The sequence below is a fragment of the Venturia canescens genome, chromosome 9, assembly GCF_019457755.1.
Source record: "Venturia canescens isolate UGA chromosome 9, ASM1945775v1, whole genome shotgun sequence".
In the NCBI taxonomy this organism is placed as follows: domain Eukaryota; kingdom Metazoa; phylum Arthropoda; class Insecta; order Hymenoptera; family Ichneumonidae; genus Venturia; species Venturia canescens.
The window spans coordinates 19,796,883-19,820,746 of record NC_057429.1 but is presented as its reverse complement, the minus strand read 5'-3'; the positions used below and the strand labels follow the sequence as shown (position 1 = coordinate 19,820,746).

The 23,864-nt window shown below is 42.7% G+C and overlaps 1 protein-coding gene across 2 annotated transcripts in view; it reads right to left on the bottom strand.

The window, feature by feature from the left end:
- The window catches only part of LOC122416543 (uncharacterized), a 55,460-nt gene that overhangs the window by 7,317 nt on the left and 24,279 nt on the right, over window positions 1–23,864 (bottom strand). For both annotated transcript variants that reach the window (XM_043429606.1, XM_043429605.1), the window contains exon 4: window positions 9,469–9,682. In XM_043429606.1, the coding sequence (XP_043285541.1) occupies window positions 9,469–9,682 (214 nt within the window). The remainder of the gene's footprint in view (window positions 1–9,468; window positions 9,683–23,864) is intronic.

Below are 23,864 nucleotides of genomic sequence, written 5' to 3'. Positions count from 1 at the left end.
TCTCATTTCGCTTCATTCCCTCTGTGACTGACACTTTTTCCTGACCTCCCTTTGTCCGGCTTAACTCTCTCTCTCTCCAAAAGGCATGCAAAGAATGAGAAAAACCTACGTGTTTCTCATATCCGAGCTTTTTCTCAGATCCACTCTTTTCCCTGCGAGTTAAATCTCACATTTGAAGAGAGCGAAGCAGCACCGAACTTTGTATCATCGCTCGAAGGAAACGAGACAACTACTTTTTCTCCCTTTGTACATCAACTTCAACGTCCCCGCGCCGCGTATATCCTCGCGTCTCATATTTCAATTCGTTGCACATTTCGACTAAAAGCCGAGCCTTTTACTGCCATGTTTTTCCTCTTTTATATCATTCGAAGTATCATCTCAAAACTGCTCCGGTATAAAGACTGAAATTAAGGTTGTTGCTGAATCTTTCTAGAGGCTGGCAGTAAGAGACGAAGCTCCTATGCTGATACGTGACGTCAGTACTTTAAAGATACTTAACCCTAGAACGCATGACTGGGGTGTGAGCACACCCCACGCGAACTTTAAACTACGCTCCCGGCCTAACAAGTCACATTATCGACTGATTATCGACGGATTTTTTTATATATAAATTCAATTGAAATTAGTTTTATCGTACATCATTCTTTTCGTTATAAAAAAACAAAGAAAATGGTGTAGGATAAAGTCAGTTTAGCATCGTAGGACCGGATTTATAAACAAAAAAAGAGTGGGGTGCGTTCAAACCCCGGTCATGAGGTTGAGGGTATGAAAAAAGGCACATGAGGTGTAGGGTTAATGATTACTATTCGTTCGGATAAACGATGCGCGAAAATCTTCAAGTGTGTGAATTTTAATATCAACTATTATTCAGAAACGCGTTTATTTCAATCACTTCAGATTGATAGAAAATTTGTTCTCGGTGATTGAAAATTGTGTTGAAATCAAGACAAAGTTTGGCAACGCTGCGTAATTTCTCCGTACTCAGCTGTTGGGTTATGCGTCAACGAACGCCTGTCAGGGAGTTGCTCCCGTTGGTCTCGTAGTTGCAACGTTGCCGCATTTCTACGCCGCAGTCTCAGTAAACCCGACATATGATCGTAACGCAGTCACATATTTTCGGTGATTTCTTGTCATTTATCCGTTCTTTTCAGTAAAATCATTCTTTAATATCGTGCTGATCCGAGCTGTCGTTTTTTCAAATGGATTTCTTCATTGATAAGAGTGATGCGGGGAAAAAAGTGTGAAGGCGACGACTTCGTTCAATTCAACGGAGGCAATGAAATGACATTTTTACTCCGTACACTCAGCGGATATTCATCGACAAATAGAAACATTTTTATAGACGTCTGTTCACCTGGAAAATGTTAAGCAACAACCTTAATGGGTCTATTGAGTGAAAAAAGTGGAGCTGAAATATTGGAACGCCGTGGAAATATTCCACGGCGAGGTATACGCGCGGCACGGGCGAATAATTAACTTTAGAAGTTGCGGAGCGCTTTCGTGCGAAAAATAAATTCGAAAAAAGAGCTCGCGCAACCGACTGAAAGATTAATGCATGCCTTTTTCCAGAGTCTACAGGAGCCAACCAAAGTGGATAATTACTTGAGAAAACTTTGCGATATTTTTCCATCGCAGATATTCGTCGTTGTTTCTGACTTTCGAATATTGCGAAATAAAGTACAACGAACGCGTGCGAAAACTTTTCGAAACGCTTCGGTATTCAACTCAACTCATTTGACGCGCTCGCGAATGACGTTACAGCGCGTTTTTCAAGCAATAATAAACCCTCCTCTTTACGGGGGGAGCAAAACCTCTTTTTCACGCTCCCAACGGATTTCCCATCACGTTTGCCCGTTTATGGGAACATTTTAACAAAATGAATAAATGAAAACGTAAATAACGGAAATCCCGTTAAATAATGTGCCCTGAATACGGGTCACTGACAATAGTTTTTCCTCCCATCGTGTTGTGTCGTCGGTCACCTCCCTCCGGCTTGAAATTTACATCGATACGTGCACCAAAAAAAAAACCAAAAAATAACGAGCACGTATCCATAATAAATTTAGTACCTTCGTGAAAGAGATCGAGCCTACAAACGCGCACATTCACGGGCCCGTGGCCCGGTCTCTATAGTCGCAATCGTCGATTCGAATCGACGAGTCACAACGCTGACTAAAACGTGCGCGAGCAAACTTAGGTACACGTAAATTTTCCACACTTTTTTTATTATTTCTCTAGTTTCTATGCAAAATGCGCGTGCCAGTGAGCTCACGTTGTCCGTATCGAATCGTCCTTTTTTTGCCTTTTCACCGCGCGCGCATCGCCGTTGAATTGAGCGGGTCTTTTCACACGGTATAAAGTTCCTATCAATAGGACGAGCGCGATAACGCGGGAGATTCTCAACGTGCGAATTAGTCGATAGCGGTTTCCGGAAGGAAGTTAAGGTCCGCGAAGATTCTTCGATTCGCAAAATCGTTTGAAAAATAGCGAATGATAGTGAACTCGAAAGTTGGCTCTAGGAAAGTCTCGCAAATTTCTCCACCCACTTTTATACAGTGCGAAAAGCATTCGCTCCCGCGCGATTGCCCTTTTACTTTCGACACGATTCGGGAGAGCTCGCCCGCGGAATAACTCGAGGACACCTTATGCATGGATGACGGTCAAGAGCGACGTTACACGAGCGTTGCCAGCGCAGTGGCATGCGACGGCCTCAAAGAGGGCGAGTGCTCTTTGTAAAAGCTCCGACGCCCGCAGGATCTCTAACACCGAGAGCTCGTGGCTTTTCGCGAATTTCAAGATAGTACGGGCTTTACCCGAGAGCTTTGGGCGTCTGGAAGCCCGAGAGCCCGCGGCGTATCTCCGGCGGCTCTGTCTAGAGGCGTGCCTCTTGTACTTTTACGAAAATTCAATAGTGTTTTGTACGTGGCTCGACTTTCTTCGTGAATTCTAGCTCGGAGTGATGTGCAGGAAGATCTGAATTATTAACGGCGTTTTAGTGCCTTTCCCGGCGCTCCCGCGTCCTCTTATCGAAGGATTTTTCTCCTGAAAATATTTCGACATGAATACACGCCGCCGGAATAATTGGGGGGAGCTTTCGCCGATGAAAATTCCTGTTTGTCGTGTGTGCTCGGCCAGATAACACTATTTTTTCAACGCACCGCGGCGGCCGTATCTCCTGCAATTATTCACGTGGATTAAAAGCCCGCCCGTGAAAGTACTCGCGACGAGGATCGATCGTCCACTGGCTTAAAAAGTGAACGATTTACACGCGGAAATCGCCGATTCGCCAATAGAACGCGATGCACTCAATGACGAAACTTCGATCGACCTAATTATGGGCGGCATTAAGGCATCAAGGCCCCCGTTATCGCCGTCCAAACAGTCGCTCCAATCGAATTTATCGAATGATTCATTCGTTATCAATAGACTCGGTAAACTCGGTACTCCCTTCACAGATTCCCAACTCAAATGTCTTTTGTTCATCGTGCCCAAACCTCTCCCTCCGCTCTCCCCAGTACCGAGCAAATTCGTGTCATTCTCGAATGGAAATTGAGCTCAGAGCCATGGAAACTATATCCAGATTGGTATACGTGTGAGATCTCGAGCGTGACACGCCAAAGGCGAATTTCGATACACGACAGCGGAGCGCCCCCGATGCATTTTATACTCTATATACTGACTCTAATATATATTATATAGCCCGCGCACCGGCTGCTGCTCCATGTAGTACATACGCGTATAAGAGGAGCAACAGCAGAGAGAGTACACACAGTGGTTTGTTTGGCCACCCATCTCGGCATTGCGGCAACGATCACTGTGCTAGTGCTGCTACTGCTGCTGCTGCTGCTGCTACTTCAATGAAATAAGAAAAGGACAAAATGGAATAACAAAAACTTTCAAAGAAAACGGAGAGGGTGAGTCGTTGCTAAAACCTCTATGGACAGCCGAACGAACGGTAACTGTATACTCTGCGCTTTATACATTTATGTGGCTTTTCGAAGAGACGTGATAGCAGGGGAAATAATTGTGGGAGGAAAGAAAGAAAATTTGGTCATTCGACAGAGAGGGATGGTGGACGAAATGTCGACGGGTCCCGAAATATTGTTTGATTGAAAAATATTCAGTCTGTGCGATTAAGGAGGGTGGCTACGTTCGTCAAATTGATAAGAAATTGATCAAATTTGGTGATAATGTTCTTCAACATCAAGTGCGAAGACACAATTTTTTTCAAAATTTTCTTCTGCTTAGTTATCGAGTAATTACGGATTAAAGCAGATTTCTTATGCCCGGAATGTATACCTATATATATGGAAACGCTATGCTTATACACTTGAACTTTACTGATCAATTACTCGATAACTGTACAGAAGAAAAATCTTAAAAAATTTGTACTGTCAAATTTGGCCCTAAAGAATATGTTCACCAAATTTTATTAAATTCTTATCATTTTGAAATTTTTAATGTATTTAACATGGTTTAGCATGGCAACATTGTATCGTCGGTAGCCACCCTCCTTAAAGAAACGCTCATTTTTTAAGGATTAGAGAAAGTTGGGAGGGCTGTAGTTTTTGAATGTTGCACATTTCTGAGGGATCGACGACGGTGCGAAAGGGAATGATTTTATTCGAAGGATCATTTGCTTGCTCGTAGTTTTGGGGAGGCTTGTAAATATTTGCTCGAATTATTGATTTGACTAAATGGTGCACTTTGTCGCGGGGATGAATAAATTAATTAGCTCATTCCTACGATGCTTTGGTGCAACGACGCGAACATGTTCGACGCGCCAAAGCTTTGATCCAGCAGCAGTCGCTCCAGCACTAATTAGCTATTTTATTTCGTACGAGGAATGTTCGATCCTCGTTTCAAAGCGAATGTTTTGATGGATTCGAATTTTGTTCCGGCGTCGAGGCTCGGCGCATCACTTTCCTCCCGAATACTCGAGATCCAACGAAATGTTGTTTTTTTTGGTACTTCACTGCGGACTGGTTTGGAATTTGCTTTTGTGGGGAGCAGAACATCAGCCAAAAGGAGACAGCGAACAAAAATATTTACGGGAGTTCGACTTTTGCTTTTCCGTTTGGGTAGCACGAGTTAATGAGTTTTTACTCAAACGTCTGCGGACAGAGGGAAAAACTGTTTCGATCGTGCAACATTTTTCAATGTTCGCTTGATTGGGGGAAAAAAGTCTTCATCTTTTTGGTCGAATGTTTGAGATGGGAAAAGACTTTTCATCCGCCCACGGATAAGTGGATTCGACATTTCTTTGGTGCGAAATAAAAATGGAGCGAAGAAGAAACCTTCGAGTCGATTTTTCGACGCAACGACATGCCAATTATGCAGTAAGTCTTTTTGGAACGCCTCATCCGCACTTTTCAGGCTCAACGCCGGCGTCAAAACGATGGAAAATATCTAATTTCGTCAGATGTTTCCGGAAATGTGAAATTGATGGGAAATGTCAGCCTCCCTCGACGCGATTCCACTTAGTATGATGAAACAAACAAGTTTATGGGGGAGAAAACATTTTTCTGTTGTATTGAGGAAAAGCACTCTGGCTGTACGATCGCCAAAGTTTTTTATTCATAAAAAAGAAGCTTTTGGCCAACATTATTGGACGAGGGGTCGATTCAAGGGACTTAAATTTGAAATGACGAAGCCGTGGGAACTTCTGGGATCGTTCCCTCCAGTCTTCAGAGGGTTCACGGTAGTTTCGAACTTCTGGAAAGTATGGAAATGCAAAAAGCTCTCGATCGATTTGAAATTTCATGCGGTGCTTATAAAAAGTATGTGAAGAAGTCATTTTACTCGAGCATTACGGAGAGCAGAGCACCTTCAACTTCCGAACGATCTCCCCAGCGAGAGTTCAACGATCAGGCTACTTTCGTGATGAGTCATTAAAATTCCAAGTCACTAAAACACTTTTTGCTCCGGCGAATCCCTGAATTTGTAGAGAAATAATCGCTTAGGAATTGCCGAAGAAGAAAATTCGAGGCTAACGCACTCGCTCCAGTGCTCTCACGTTCGAATGGACCCGAAAAAATCCTTTTTCGTCAAAGAAAAACTCCACGAAAATGGAAAGGCTTTTTTTCTAAATGAATTTCGCGCTCGGTTCTCACGCGGAAGCAGCCATTCGAAAATAACTCCAAAATTCAACGTTCCCAGAGCAGTTCTCAATTGTTTTGAGTACTTTCGTTGAAGTAGAAGGTTTGTGGGTTACTCTCGTTCTTGAAAGGCCCATAACGAGTCTGAGAAATATTGAATTTTGTGCAATTATCGTTACATTTCATTGAACATGTCGAACGAAAGAATATTCTCGTGAGTTATTTTTGCTGCTTCTCCCTTCACAAGATATTCGAACACGAGAACGAAGGTAATTCATTATCATCAAAATGACCCCCCATCACTGTGCAACTCTCAATATTTCAACGAGCAAATCATTATTTCCGAGAATCTGGTTGGTTCCTCTCGATTCCATTGAGTGCAGTGGGCTTGCCTGGAAAGATATTCGTGTAAGAGTATGAAAGGGAATTCATAATCATCGATTTCACCGTTTCACCACTTTGAGGCTTTCGAACAGCACTGAAGCCCATTTTTTCATGGTAATTTGATCGAAAATTGAGAAACTCGTGTTACGAGTTGCGGAGCAAAAGGGGGAAAGACGATTCAGCCATGGCTGTTAATCGTGGTTACGCGAAACTCTTTCGTAGTTATAAGGAAACGTAAGAGCGTGGAATAACCGATGATTTACAGCACTCGATCTCAATACGTGTGAAAAAAATGCGAAAGATGTAAGCACTGAATGAAAAGTGTCACCGGCAGCACAGAACCCCTGCCCAGAGGCGATGAGAGTTGAATCTCCCGCTGGATAAGTTTCTCAATTTCCCTGTATCTCGACAACGTTTTTATTAACATGACACTCGCATTAAAAAGCTCATTTCTCGCCAGGGGCACGAGCACGAGAACACGTATTTATACGGAATCGAGGGGCTCTTCGAAACCCCGGGGCACGCGGGGGTGCGGCTTGCGAGCCCCCAAGTTGGAAAGAAGCTCTCGAGAAAGAAAAAAGGAGGGAACACGATAAAACGAGGAAAATAAGAAGAGAGCAGAGAAAAAAGTAAAAGGAGAATGAAGAGGTAGGCCACGAAAAAGAAGTTTATAGCAGGTTTGTTGCTCCAAAGAAATATAAAGAAGCAAAACCTAAAAGAGATGAGCTATGAGAATAAGAAGCGACCGATAGAAAATTCGTTCGAGAAATCTTTATATAGGATAGACGCGAGATAGAAGAAAGAGAGACGAAGCCGAGCGGCGAGCAAAAAAGCATGCACGAGGGATGTAAGCCAAGCTCGCTGGAGAAACGACAAGAGACAGACGATATAGTGAGTCTCCAGAATCGTTTCTCGCTTCAAGCCAAACTTCCTTTATCCCATTTTTCCTCACAGAGTTATCTATCACCCTCTGGTTGGATAGCGCGAGGAGGGCTCTCCCGCGATTCGATCTTCCGAGTATATACGTAGGTGCGTTTTTCGCTCGTTAACAGTCGTAAAGGCGCGGGCTCCGTTGACCGCTCGGTGCTGAAACTACCTTCGGTTCGTCGCGACCTCGATGTCTAGTTCTGCCGTGTACACCGTCGGAATATCCCGCTCGCTCGAGCCAGCCAGAACCAACCATTTTCTACTTCTCTATCTGCCACCCTCCGACTCTCTCTCTCTCTCTCTCTCGCGGGGTTAAACCTTCGCCTGTACAAAGTATATGTGCGCTCCATTCGTTCTGCAGTTATATCGCCGAGGCAATGGAAGACGCGTGAAAAATATCGTTGGAATATTATGACGGTGGATAACACGCGTTATTCCCTCGCTCGATGATTATTATCGAGTGTCGAGGCTCCAAATGTATAAAACGATTTCACTTGAGCCATGGCGAAGGAGATCGTGCGTGTCTGCGCCGAGACGCTGAACAAAGTTTCGGAGAACTCCTCACAACGCAGGGTTGTCGCACCGAAGCGTGGATTTTCAGTGAGGATTTCCTCGAAACCGCTTTCCGGGGGGACTCTAACGATTGTGAATGGACTTTCGAATATTTGGGGAATAAAGATCGAAAGAGACACTTTCCGCCCGGTAAATTTTGCCGATGCTCCAATAGTTGGGAGAAAAATTCGAAAAAGCGAGCCTCTTCCGCTCGCCTTTTCGTCCGATCCATAAAGGGGCATGCCCCGGAGTCCTGAATTCATTTGAATTTGATTTTGATGCTTAATCCCTGGGGAATAATTCTCCGAGGCTTTTCTCGATCCCTCGCTATCCTCGATTCCTCGCGTGTTCCTCCCTCATTGTAGATTTTCAACTGTCTTACAAGTTCCTGCAACTGTATCCGGTTTACAAGAAGGCACTAGAGACGAGCAAGAAACCAGAGCCGAGCGAGGGAGTCGGTCCTCACGACGGAGCTGGTGCACTCCTGCGAGGAAGTAAGGGCTCTGGAACATCTGATAACTACCTGCCCAACGATCCGATCCGCCCACGAGGGTGCGGCTGAATTTCTCATCCAATTATCTGACCCCGGTCATCACGGGTTAACTTGAGATATTTTCCAAACTGTACACACCAAAGACGGGCTTATTAAAGCCCGTCGTTGGTGCGCTTTGACAGCAGTTAATTCAGTGAAATTTTGTTGGCTGAACAAATTGTGTCGGAGGCATGTTTTCCCGACGTAAATATTCGCTGGAAGGGAAAAATCGCAGAGTCTGAGCCGCGTGCGTGATTAGAGACTCTCCTTAACTCGGCTCGCACAGTTTCGATAACTTGTGCCAACGCGGATATTCCGCTAATTCTCTGAGCCCCCCTGAATATGAAAGCTCCGCTGATAATTACTTCGGGAGAACGAATTGGGCCGAGGCGCGCAGTTTTAACAACTTTGTCATTTGCGAATTGATGCAATCGATTGCGATTTATCGCAATCGGACGATTTGAAACATTGGCAAGCCTTTTTTAACCATTTATTAGAAGAGAGTATGAAAAATTCTCGCGATTATGCTCGAGCCGACGATCGTACATGCGCGTCAGCACTCGGACTGGTACGAGAAGCATGAAAAAAAAATGTGAGAAGCTTCTTCTCAAGGTTCACAGTCACGCTACGAAGCCTCGAGGAATATTGGATTTACAATCTTATTGAAACAAATGAAATGCCATCGAGCCAATTCCGAGAAATGAATAGCCACTCCCCAGTTACGTTTTATTACTTCAACCTTCGTTTGCTTAAATTCTTCTCTTATTCCGTGAATTTCATCAGCAGCCAGGTTGAACGACCATAAAAAATGAGGGAGCGCAGTAAAAAATAATGCCACTCCGTGGGGATAACCCGATGTACCTATAAATACAGATCGCCCTTACTCTCTAAGGGAAAAATATCATAGGAAGGGAGAAAGAGCAAGAAAAATACGAGTGGTAAGAATACGAAAATTCATCCATTAATAACGCTTACCTACGACCTCGAGAAAGAGAAATATACTGGTCGGTGGATGGCTCGACACTTGGCACTCGTACATGCCGCCGTCCCTCGGCTGTACGTACTTTATCTGCAGGCTCCAATCCTCGCTGTGATGAAAGTGTATCGCCTGGAAGCGCTCGTCGCTCGCATACGTCGCTAGACCAACGGTCAATAATTGTTTTATGCCTTTTCTCTTTATCCATGATACCTGCAACATTAAAAATGCAGAAGCTCTTTATTACGATGCGTTTAAGCAGTGGAGGTGCTGGTGCTTCAATTTTACACGCGAAAGCAGCCAACGATGGCAAAAAAATGTTTTTTATTTTATTTTTTTATTTTTCAAGTATTCTCATGCGTGCGTCTAGTTCTCGACGCTTTCTCGACTGCCTCTTCCACTTTTATGTGCGATAAACACGTGTTTGGAATTATTCATGATCCCCCTGCTGCTCCGAGAGGTGAAAAAATATCCAAATATACAGATTGGATTATGGCTTTATATCATAGCTTTTTTACAACTTAATTTCAACGAATAGCCACGTGCCTCTTTTGAGATTTATGCCTAAGCATCCATTCCAACAAAAGTCACATTTTTTGTAAGGAGTATTCTCGCCCACGCACTTTCAGGCCTGTGCTCTGTCTACGTGATAAAAATTCAGAGGACATCAAACTTGCTGTCAACGCTGTTAGAAATTGGGAGAAACTCCAGAACTCCAAAACTAATCTCGTTGAGTTCCAACGGAAAAGTTACTTTTTTTATTTCTTCGATAGTTCCCTCCTGCGGGGGAGGAGATGGAAAGAAATACTCAGGCGGACGAGACTAGTTTGGAAGTTGACGAGAAAACTCAGGAGAGACAAGGCGGCTTCGCGCTGATAAACTTTTGCCCATTTACTAGCTTTCGAGTCAAAAATAAAGTGAATTTACTCCAAATTACTGTGGCTTCGGTCGACAAGATCTTCGTGGAGAATTCTTGCACTCTGGACGAGCGTTTTAACTGGATTTTCAGGGGTTTTTAACAACGCGTCGAACAGAAGGTCACGCGTCAATTTTCCTCGCGATGAAAGCTCGCCAAGATCAAATCTCGGAAGCAAAAGCAGCGTTGGAATTTCCGGCTGGAGCTCCGCGGTAAGCAAAGCAGGCTTCGAAACGACTCTGCTGAAGCCAGGACACCCGGTAGACGATGACAACGAAATTCAGATCGGTTAATGGTCTCTCCACAAACATATTTAACCAATTATAAGGGCTGAAGCTTCAAAAACAATCTCTGGCAAGCTGCCACGCCATGAATTGGATTAAGGCCGAGTACGCACCGCGCGCTGGCAAATTTCAACTCCATCACATTCCATATTTCCACTCAAGTGAGGCTAAACTAGGTGCAAATCTTGTTTGCGCTTTCGATCAAATGACTCGACTAACGTTCGCTCGACGCAGCGGCGATGCGATGCAAAAAGTATTAATAGAACTTTAGAACAAAATCGTTTTAGAGTTTGTGCGTGGAAGCAGCCAATCTCGCGAATCACGAAGTTTCTGAATTTTGACGCAGAAATATTGGCGACCTTTGAATAGAATAGTTGTGAACTCGTCCATTTATACATTTAAATAGTCGTGGGCAATAACGTTAATTATAGGACTGGAGCTGTTTTTGCGAAGTGCATTGACCCCTTCTTTTGGAAGGACGACAAAAATTGCCATTTTTAGCCACATCTAATCTCATAATTCATAGCTAAATACATAGAGAAAGAAGAAATTAATTAGGCGAGGTAGCCTTTAAACTTTTTTGAGTTTCAAAATTTCATTAGATTCATGATTCCATGGGGCACTAACAATTTCTACTGGGAGAGCAAAAAAAAACATTTTTGCTTCGCGGTTCTTGAGAAACAATATAGGAAAACATGGAAAAGTAGTTTGAGCATTATCTAAAAAATTCTTTAGAAATCTTAAATTTTGGGAAAATTACTTTTACTTGATGTACCAACGACTTTCGTTGGAGCTCCGAGGAAAAAAAAAGTATCGAATTTTTTTGCATCACCCTAATACATCTGCGTGTGAATCTAAATGTGTGTGTGTGTGCGTGTGTGAGTGTAAGAATGTGCCTGACTTCGATTAAATAGCAATTGATCGATAAATGAATATTTATAATTGGACGATTTTGTGACTTTGAAGAATTTTGTGATTTCAAAATAAATGAAATCTTTCATAGTGAAAGAATAATAACGCGCGTCGACGCGAACGTTACGCAGAAAAATGGTCGCTCCCTGCCGCGTAAACGATATGAGAACAGCTCGCGATTATTAATTCTGATCGTGATATTCCTGCGATATCGAATGTCAGTTACACAATCCATCAAAACATCGCGTTATTATAACGCGAATATAACGTAACTGCTTTGGGAAGATGCTTCAGGTAAATCAAACAGCATTTCGCTGCGTCCATATAGTTGGAGCAAGAGCACTCTGCACAGTATTTATTCAACGACGTACCAGATCGTATTTCATTGCAAATGAGAATTGTTAGCTCGACATTTGTTTGTCAAGCGCGAGTCATACATTTGGCGATGTTTATTTCAACCGGATATTCGTTTAATTAAAATAACCAAGTATTGTGAATTTGGCGTAGAAGCGATGCTCGCACTGGTTGAACCGCACGAGCGAGGGGTCGCTTTCCGCAGGATAAAATGACTAGTCAGGTCCCGGGGAGGGAGAGGGGAAATTTTATTTGAGGAGAATTAGTGCTCCGCGCGTTGCTGGAAGTGGGCGATGTTATAAAGGAGCTTTTTGCTATTAGGTGGAAATCGCTTGTTCGAAAGATGTATAGCATCTCATTGGCCACGTCGAGCAAATCGCAGGGATCAGCAAATTCTGCAGACGCTTGGGCGATGGCTCGAACAATTGTTCAGCGGCTCCGGAGCGAGCTTGGACTGACAACTCGAACGCGCGGTTACAGAATTGAGAAGCGTCTTTAACAGGTTTTTTCGGATCGGCGAAAAACCTCGGGGATTGCCCGTTCTTCGACAGATCATATAATGCAATTTGGCACAAAATATTCAGGGCATGACGTTATTGAGAATTCGAAGCCCCCGGAGCACCCGATATTGCACTTACTCTCGCATAATAACGGCGGAAAATCCCACCCTCCGATTTCCTTCCTCGCGTAAACAGCATCCCTGCAGGAATAAAAGGACTCGAAATCGCATGAATTTTTTCGGGCTTTACGCACACGAATATTCGAATAGAATTTCGAATATTTTACAGCATCCACAATTTAATTAATGAAATATTCGCTTGCAGCAGGCGACGAGGGTGCGCGAAGCACAAAATCCCCGTCTCGTTTCGCTCGAAAGTTCAGCCTCGCGTACGTATATTCGAGGAGGAGACGCGCGAGATTGATGAAAAAATAATAATCGTTATGCGAAGATTAAATAACTAGGCCGCGTTCGAGTTAACGAGGTTGGAAAGCAAACGGAGAAATATGTTAATGGAAGCTCTCCACTATATTTTCGTTCGTTACATCGAAGACTGGAGGTTCGAAAAGCTCGAATGGAAAAAAAAACCTCTGAAACTTTGTGTTCGCGATACGCGAGCCGTGCGAGAGGAAGGGAGTTGCAAGTACAGCCGTAAATTTGATCGCTCGTGTGTGCTTCGTGTATGAGCAAAGCGAAGAAAAAGAGTGCAGAAGACGCGCCAGAGTCGAGGAGCTTTTTCACCGAGAGTACAGCAAATGTACAGAGCACACCGAGTACGGCGACGTAGAGAGAAGCAGGAGAATTGTCCGAAGAATACAGCCGAGGAGGAGCTGCAGGAGGAAGAGAACGAAAAGCACGAGGGGATGATTGGGGTCGCGCCAGAGTGAGGTGAGAGGATTTAACGATCGACGGAAGACATCTACGTCCGCGAAGGGCGAGGGAGAGAGAGAGAGAGAGACTGGGGGTAGGAAAGCAACAGCGGGAGAGCGTGTGAGAGGTCGGCGAATAGCGCGACGTTGATCACCTCCTGTGTCAAGACCAGAGTGGGTCGAACCCGTTTACCGTTTTTTTTCTTCTTCCACTTCATTTTTTTATAGCGTTTTTGCCCGATGGCTACGAATTGGATCGAGCGTCGTTTTTACGGGGGCGAAAAAGGGACTTTCGGAGTTGTGTTTTTCGAGGCTGGCTCATGACATCATCGAGCGGAACATGACGATCGAATCAACAGCGAGCGATTACTCTTTTATTTTTATACACCTTTCCCCCCGATGTGCGCGTCCATGTGTGTATGTGCGCGCCCGCTTACCCTTTGGGATCGTAAATTATCCGTAGGATTCATTCCCAACGACCTGGATCTCGTGACCTACACACCCCATTTTCCTTTTTTCTTCTATTTTCCCAGCGAGCTGCTTCGTCCACTGTCGCGTTCGCTCCCCAAATCGCCCGTACATGTGCCCTTGCTGTGCATCGCTACGCTTCTCACGCTGTCGAGTTTTCCGAATATCAAGTAAGATACTCCGGGCCGCAGAGCTGCGGAATATTCCGGAAGGGCTGCGGCTATTTTGTCAACGGAAAACACTTGTCGAGTCTCTCATCTCCCTTTTTTCTCGCAACATTTGCATGAAAATACTTGTTTTTGTCGCGGAGGATACGCTAGTCATCTTGATGAATCGACTTGTCCAACATTTATTCGATCCACGACCTTCTTTCATGCTCTCGAGCAAACTCAGACGCGCGTTTAACCGAGGGCTCGAATCGACCTTCGACCTCGAAAAAGAGGAGGAATTTAGATGAGATTAATAATAAAAAATTGTAATTTAAAACTCGTGCGATTTTTTGGACGAAAATACTCGCTCGAAGCTGCGCGCGTGCACACATGGAAAGAGAATGGGCAACGTAAATTTAATGAGAATGCACGAATCGCGACGCTTTGTTCGCAGGAGGATCCTCTTTGTAGAGACGAGAAAAACGTTCTCATATTCATGTGTTATCACTTCAATGGGATGAGAGGGGAAAGAAAAAAACTAATTAGTGCGAGCATGACCTAACTCACGCGCTAGAAGTGCCTCGGTCCAACCACATTTCTCATCTGGCCCGAATTAAAATAATTATTTTGATCCTGTTACATTTTCGCTTCATCAAGCAAGATTTGACTACGGGGATTCGTGCTTTCTAGCATCACAAAAATATGCCGAGTGCGAGGGCAGTATCTTTAATGAAAAATGTCAGCTTCGCTGTGCGTTCACGTTTATGAAACGATACTGCGAAATCGTTATCTCAAATTTCCTCATTTTATCCGTCGAATTATATCTGGAAAGCTCACCGAATAACAGCGGTCGAAAAGTCGATTAAAAGTCCAATCTTCCGTAGTGCGGGGATCTGTGTCGAGTGGAAAAAACGTTGGGACGGTTTGGAAAAAGTGACTGGAATCCATAGAGATGATTAAAAGGCATTCACTCCGGTATTGACTGTCGGTGAGAGGACGGAGCTTGCATTTTGATCTTTTGGAAAGTAAATTCAAAGCTCTCACCCCATTGATAAAATTTTATAATTCCACTTGATTGAGAGGCTTCGTGAAATCTCTTGAAAATTCTGCCAATAGAGGAATAAAAAAAACGTAAAACTCCAATCAGACGAGACAATAATCTATTCACACTTCCGGCATCAGCGATGCTCCTTTTTACAGGGAAGGATCCGCTTAACCAGAGGCGGATGAAAAAACTGACGCAGCTCTCGAATAGCTTTCAGAATTTTTCAATTCCAACCGCGCTCCCCGATCATGATCGTAATGGCGCATAAGGACATTTCAATTAATATTTTCTCAGCTATAAAATAGGCAGGCTTCGACGCCTCAAAAAGCCCCCCTGTTTTCGTGCATCCCTGTGCAAAAGGGCGCGGGATACGCCCTCGCGCGAGCGACATCGATTTTCAATATTTATCTTTATTCATACGCGTGTAAGCCACAGTGGCCTCAGTTACGCCTTTTTCTTCAGCAGAGCACACCAGCCCAGAGCCCATATATGTTTTCCAAACGCGAATATAGTTTCGGGCCAGAGAAACGAGCGTACGAGAAAAGTAAATAGACCTTGAATACAGAACGTATATGTGCATGCATATGACGTTTCGAAAAGTTAAATTATTCAACGTGTAGCCGCATGGACTGCATGATAGAGAGCCAGAGTTCTGAGGAATTCTGATTGCAAACCACGCTGCGGCTCTCACTTTATAATTTCCCTGGTTTCCTGACACCTTTAGAGCCCTCACTCTCTCTCTCTCTCTCTCTCTCTCTCTCTCTCTCTCTCTCTCTCTTTCGCTGACTGTCCTATCTTTTCCATTGACCCAGACTCTCAAATACATCTGCATCTTTTACCTTAAATTGCAGAGGAAAGTAAAGAGCTGTTGAACAGGCACAAAAACTGGGGGCAAATTCATACACGCTCGCCTTTGTGTATATAAATATTGATTAACCCTCTCAGACCGAGACCTATTTCGCGTTGACGGAAAATGATTCCCTTCATAATTTTATCTCAAAATACTTTCTAATTTCCGAATCCATTGTGACAGTTCAGTTTTTTTAATGGGAAATATGAATTTTTGAATGTTCGCTACGGCCAGCACCAGGTCCTTGGGGATGAGCAAAATCAGGAAAATTTACGAATGAATCTAGCACCGAATACCTTAAATACATCATATTAGCTTCATTTTGAAAGGAAATAACGTTTGGAGTACGAAAAAAAAATGTGTACTCACTTTTCTTTTTAGTTTCTGCGATAACTAAAGCACCTTTTCACGCAACGCCAACTCAACATGAAACGCCGACTTCATATTGATATTTCAATGGGTTAAAGCAGTTTATCTCTTGGTTTAGGAGTTTCTATGGTGCAATCTAACCTTGCTTGATGGAAATCGTCAGTTAGAACCCCGACCGTACTGACCGATGCAGTTTTATTGGGCCTGGAAGCGCGTGTTGCGTAGAAGCAACATACGGTCCGAGAGGGTTAAATTGACAAGGAATTTTCTCAGGTGCGCTAGTGGTGAAACCGAGGGGTATAAACATTTCTTGTAATCTGATAATCTCCTGAATGCAAACTTTCTGTTAATGTTCAAAAATTCATTCATATTCGCCCGTCTCGCGAGAGCGAATTAAAGAGCTGCGATTTCCATTCAAATATATGCCCAGTGAAACGTCAAGTATTTCGATTGTCTTTCGAATCGTTTCTTTGCACAGTTCCTACTACCACCACGAGCACCACGTTATAAAATATGCATATTTAAATAATGTCGATGAGACTTCTAAAAGATTGGCTCACTCCCTGTAACGTATTCCCTCAGTTAGCTCGAGTGAATTCCCAGAAAAGCGTAATCTTGTTAAGGTTGTTGCTAAATCTTTTTAGAGGGTGGGGGTGGGGTTCAATGTGTCGAATAACTGAATTGCAGAACGGTCGATATTTCGAAATTTTTAAAGTTGTGATATCAGTTTGGAGAAAAATAAGTAATTCGAAATTATCTTATTCCCGATCGACTGTTCAGCGGATCGCGCGTTTAATCAAAAATTCCTTCTTTGAATTCGTATTTACCCGAAAATATATATTTCAATAGTTTTCGTTTCGAATGCAATTTTAACAGACCATCCGAATGTCAAAAGTTCATATTTTCAAATTCAAAATGGAGAGTAATTGTTTTACAGACAGACCGGAATATAGAGTAGCAAAAAATCGAAAGTGAATTTTTCGAGCCTATAAAACTTAGATATGCAGAATAGCGATAGCTCGAAAAGGCGAAAGTCAAAATGGCGATGTTTAAAATTGGAGATCACCGGTCTGAGTAAGTGAGTGAGCGAGACGCGTATATTTGGAGATCCACTGCATTTCTTTATTTTGATCGATCGACTTTCTAACGTTTCGCTATTTTAACTGTTCGACTTTTTGGTGTTTCAGTATTTCAACCTCAGTAATATTTGGTCTTTCGTTATTATATTTTCAAAATTGTGCATTTTCACAGTATTGCTGATCGTAGTAATTTATGAATCGCGAAAGAGTGATGGTCGAATTTTCGAAAAATCGATACTTTCGTCGTCCTGCAATGGGCGATTGTTACATTCGATTTTCGATGTAAACGTGCTTCGAACCTTGCAGTTTCTGCTTTATTTATTTTCGGCATTCAAAGCTCTAGTCGAATCTATCTGTCTTCATATTATCATTCGAAGTTTATAAACTCGAGATTTTATTTGTTCGCAATTTTAGTCATTCCAAAATTTGATCCCCACCCGAGGGTGGGGGTAACGATGCGAAAATCTTCAAGTGTGTGAACGTTAATATTAATTATTATTCAGAAATACGTTTATTTTAATGACTCAAGATTGATAGAAAATTTATTCCCGGTGGTTGAAAATTGTATTGAAATCAAGACAAAGTTTGTTCAACGCGTTGCGCCGCATCTCAACGCCGCAGTCTCAGTTAACCCGATGCGATCGTGACGCAGTCACATATTTTCGGTGATTTCTTGTCATTTAAGTAGCTAAGCTATCCGTTCTTTTAAGTAAAATCATTCTATGTATCGTGCTGATCCGAAGTGTCGTTTTTCAAATGAATTTCTTCATTGATAAGAGTGATATGGGCAAAAAGTGTGAAGGTGACGACTCCCATTCAACGGATGCAGTGAACCGACATTTTTACTCGACTTCGAAATTGAATTTCTCCAAAATAAGTTCGGTAACCTCGGCTTTCCTTAAAACAGTAAATTCAGCACACATTTATCAACAAACAACATTTTAATAGACATCTATTCGCCTCAAAAATCTTTAAGCAACAACCTTAAATAACTCCGGAATTATAATAACAACCGGAGAGCTCCAAAGCATAACAAAACTTCGTGCACGGTACACGTGTAAACGAAATTATAATATTAATCAGCACACGCGAGATATCTCAGTGCTGAAAATTCGATTTGTAACAGGATTGTAGTTGATACAACGAGGAATCTGCACGGTACATAATTAGATCGAGGGCATAGTCGAGAATATAATACGAGTGAAGCAGGAGTGAGAGCTCAACACCCAAGAGATTTTAAGAGAATATAATAATTAGATGCGATTTATTGGTGAAACGCTCATCTTACGTTTGGAGGGTAGGCAACAGCGTGGCGTTATTCACATTAAGTTATATGCATTCCATATAATACGATATTACGTATAGGGATGTATGTAACGGTGTTCTATGTATCAGTGGAATATATCCGAGTATATAGAAGTGATACGAAATTCAAGAGAGCCCTATAGAGCTACTGTGTACGCGGAGAGGGAGAGAGGCATCACGAAACGAGATTTCTGTGCTCGATTGCCTCTTGGGAATTAAATGAGACGGTTGGACAGCCGTAGAGAAACGAGCATGTCGACGACGAGAAGACTGTTTCGACGAGAGGATTTCAACGTGTTGTATGGATATAGTTATTTAAGGGGAGGGTGAGTGGAATAAGAGAGAATACACATCTGCATGGGTATATATTTTATTCTCTCATTGTCGGCGTCGTTTGTCAGTGGATTACCGCCCTCTCTGCTCGGCTAATGATTAAAATAATTGCAGGGAGCGTTATCGTGGCAGGAGGATCGCTAGCTTTTGCCTTTTTCTTCTATCCTTCGTTTCCTTTCCCATTCTCCTAGGTACCGAGGGCTTTTGCTATTTCCCGATATATTTTTATCGGATTGTCCTAATCTCGGATGTTGGATCTTTTTTGTGAGGAAACTGCGCTTGCACCGGAGTAGGCTAAAGGGTTGAAGGGGACTGATGCAAGATTGCTGCTCCGGAGGAGACGAATTTCATCTCTTGTTTGAGAAAATTGAGGAAGAAATTGATGGTTCGCTCGCTCGCGTCGTGGTGCAGCGTGAAACGCGTAACGAATGAATATTTTCGTCGGAAAAAATCTCGCGCTCCTTTTCCCAGCGTGCTCGTTACCCTGCATCGGATCATTCCGCCCCGCTCTACTTTATACGCTTTCCCCTTTCTCCGTGTGTCGGCGTGTAAGTCATTGGGTTGTTTGGAGGACGAATAAAGAAAATAAAGGGCAGTGCACAGTCGTATCAGATAATGGAAGAGGTAAGAGCGAATGAAGCGATAAAGCGCGAGTGAAAACGTAATTACTGGGCGGTTTATGGGCTCGTGCATAGTTGAAATTCTCTTCCGTACCACAGAAAGTGCAGTAGGTAAGCGAACACGAGGCGTCAACGATCAAGGAAAATGTTCTCGTCGAGAGGAAGTGTCTCCAACCACCTCCGTCCACCCCGCACCTCTCTCTTTCCCTGCTTCCTGTTTCTCTTATACTCTTATTCTCTTTTACCTTGTACGGAAACCACGATAATACTATACATGAGTATCTGCATAATAATACTTACATTAGAAAGCTCTTGCGAATGTCTCTTTCACGTTTTCTCTCGCTCTGCGCATATATAAACGGATACGGGGCATTATCCCACCGAGTTTTCTCAAACCAAATCTCTCCTCCCAACTATCATTTCAATTCTTTTCTTCTTCTTCTTCACGATCTGGAACTATTGTCCGGTCCATTTAAACCAAGGATAAATTGCGTACTGCCTTCATCGTATATCTTGAGACAAATGATCTCATGGACACCATCGTGGGGATAGCGCTCGAGGGAAAAGTCTTGAGGCCTTGTATACGCAGGGGGCGAAAAAAGTGGTTTTCTTGATTTTTTTTCGACGAGGGAATGAATGTTTATTGGAAAACTGGGAACGACGTTCATTAGTACATATTCTCGTGTACTTGAACGATTTTTTTCATGAGAAAATTTCTCAAAATGACGCAACTCCAGCTGTGTTCCAGTTGCACTACTTCTTTGAGCATCAGTTGCTGTGGAGGTGATAACTAAAAAAATATTAATCCGATCCATGCCAAGTTTGTACCAGTCATTTATTATAATGATGGCTTGGGCCTGGACGAAGGATTTGTAAAAATGTTGATTTTTAAAAAATATGCCGACAGATTTAACGAAAAATTCATTTTTTGACGTGCTAATTTTCGGTTTTTTTGTTACGATTCGTTTTTTCCAACAAAATACGAAATCCTTCGTCCAGGCCCTAACTGTCATTATAATAAATAAGTCGTATAAATTTGGTATGGATCGGATTAATAGTTTTTTAGTAATCGCGTCCACTGCAATGGTATTTTTCAAAAAATACGATTCTGAGATAATCGCGTTTAAAGATTCGAGTATTAGAGGACGTGTCCATAGCTACGAATCTGATGCTCCGATCTTTATGAAATCTCGTGAGAATATGCTTCAGACATTGAAGAATATCTGATAAAAACAATTTTCGATTTTTCCCCCCATCACAAGTTTCTATGAGGCCCCATAATTAAATGAAAAAATGCGTAACTTCGATAATTTCGAGCCCCGAATCCAAATAGCCAACGAACGTTACCGAGCACGAATTACTTTACACGAGATTTTTAGTTCCATGCTGTTTTGGCCAAGAACATTTGTACCACCAAAAAATTCAGGACAGTAAACGTCTTCGGTGAAAATCGATGCCTGTGACTAATGAGGATTGTAGAGCAATTGTTGTCAGTGTCTTCCTTCCCATGCAAACAAACACGTTAATGAATGAGTTGACTACTGGAAGATGCTTGTTATCGATTAATCGCTTCCATGCCTGCTGATCCTTTCGTGTAAAGTAGACTTGTTAGGCGTTGATTAGCTGCTCATTGTAATCGCTTTTCCGGGACTGTGATTGGTTCGCTATAACGCGTTACAGCAGCTTGGGAGAGCTGGAGTCGGATTGTTAGTGAAGCAATTCCGACTGCTCTCAAAGCTCACCATGACAGCTGGTCGTCCATAAGCTTGTGGTCACTGAAATTCGTTTTCGAACGAGTCGTGAACACGGAAAAACAGCAGCGAAGAAAAGTTGTTGTAAAAAATTTCGACAAAAGAAAATGTTTCATTGAAACTTGAGTAAAATTTGATAATCTTCTGTGTTTGATAATTTTTTCAAAATTAGCTAATGAAAATAATTCTCAAAAGTAATAATAATAAAATTGAGCAGGTGCACAGCGACAATGATGTTCATATTATTAAAAATAACGTAAAGCAAGACTGTGCAGCGACCAAAGCGCCTTTCTGAATGACCTGGTTACGTTTTATCAAGTTAATTTTATTCAGTGATCGGACGAGAGTGAAAAGATCGCTCGCTCCGTCCCAAAGGAGAACAAAATTGTTTCACAGAATAGAATAAAGAAAAAAAACGCACTGGAAGGCTAATTAAAAATAACTCAGTTGATCCACGAATGCTTCGTGCGTTACGAAATGTTGAGAAATCCTTTGAACGCAATCTCCACTCACGTGCTATTTTCGCGTTGTTATCATTATTTCTCACCTTTATTCAGTTTGTAAGAAAGTAGTTAAGGGTGGAAGAATCGGTGCACGATTTTCATCCTGCAAATACCGGACAAAAGTGATTTTCCTCTATTGAATGTTTAATCGTCTCCGAAGCAGCAATAAATTATTCCAAAACATTCGTCAAATGAATTTCTCATTTCCAATTCCTCCAAAAGCTTCGCAACAACCGAAAGCTCATTGAAACTCGTTCTGTTCCATTCGCCAAAACCCCATGATTTATCGATGACTACAAAATTGTTTCGTCATCGTTAAAAATTGAAATACCCTTGCGATAAAGCGAATGAATTCAACGATAAATGCATCTTGCATGAAATTCAATGTGCTCCTCGTGCACACGAATATTTGTTATTATACAAAGGTCCGCGACATGTTTTCCAAACATATATTTCGATAACATGTTCGCGGTGTAAATAAGAATATCATGAATGACAATTCCATTGGTACGTTCTTGCCTCGTTCATGTGGGTCTAAATTTATAATTCATGATTTTCGTGCGCGAGAAGCACACAGGGAGAAACGGAAAAGCAACACGGAGCGACTGGGCGAGGCAAAGGAAGGGTCGCGGGGGGGCGAGGAAGTATGCATTATTATTGCGTTGACGTTGCTACCTCGGGTGTGCATATGCTCGGCGTGTGCACCTGACGTCATACATAAAGTATTTTTTTATTTATCTGCAAAGAGAAAGGGGGCGAGAGGAAAAAGGAGTGGAGATAGGAGAAGGTGGTGCAGTGAAGTTCTTCTCTGGGAAGGAGCCATGGGATCTGTGCATGGGTTTGACGTGTCTGTGTGTATAAAGGAGCGTGGCGGCTTCGCTTGGTGATATTAAAAAAGTTTCGTTAGATGTGAAACTGATTAAAATAATGAAATAATGGAGGTTAAATATGATTCGGTTTGGAAGGTGGAGCTTGGACGAAAGTGGGCTGAGGAGTTACTTTTTCAAAAGTTCTTCAGTGCTTAATCGTCTCGTTGATATTTTCGTCGATTGATAATCTTCGAAAGAAATATATTTGTCCGTAATTGGAGAGTTTATTGACTTATTCGAAGCGCTTGCGAAATTGCGGTGCACCGCTTATAGTCGCGTATTTAAAATGCGATCACGAGCAGCCTGACGATGCGGCCAGGAAGAAGTGGAGGAAGAAGAAGAAGAAGAAGAAGCAGAAAAAGTTTTCGGGGAAATAAATCCCTAATAGGGCGGTCGAAGTTACACCGGCATTTGGCTCTCGTGTATTACGTATTCGGGGCTGTTTAATGAACCGATGAAGCAAAGTTTATTCAAAACAAACCGGGCACAACCCTCGAACGAACCCCGCCATTCGACCTACACTTTTGCAATTGCCTCCCTCGATCCTCCCTCCCTCAATTCGTACGTAAGCGACCACGAACGTAGTCATACCTCGGGACCAACGAATCGACGAAGGGCCGCAACCCACTGAACTCAAACGCGCCCGGAAATAAATGAAAAGTACGCCCTTACTATCGAGAGACCAATAATCATGAGATTTTATAGAACACATTTAGTCCAGTGACCCGTTATTTTAACACGCCCCCGTGAAATTTCACGAACAGAGAAACGAGATTCGAAAATCAGGAAGCATGCAGAGCCATTGCCAACGTCGATGGATTAATTAATCATTGATCGAATTATTCGCCATATCGGGAAGCTTTTGCTGAAATCTCCGCTTTCCAATTCCACACAAAGTTCTCCGGCTGCACCCGTTCTAAATGCAAATCACCATCCGATAATACTGAACGTTGAAATTCGAACATTTATGTACAAATCTCGATATAATTATCAGTTTTAAAGCCCCTTATTTTTTCTCATATTTATACGAAAATGTCTGATCCATGAGGCTGTAATTTAAGGATGGATTTTCCTGGATTTTGGACTCACTGCGACGATACTCGCAATCGTCGAAACGGTCTCGTCTCATTACTTTTTTTAACTGTTTTTAGACCTCTTGGTTCTTACTCGCCGACTAGCAAAATCCTCTTGCCCTGAAGATTGTAATGATCGTAAATATT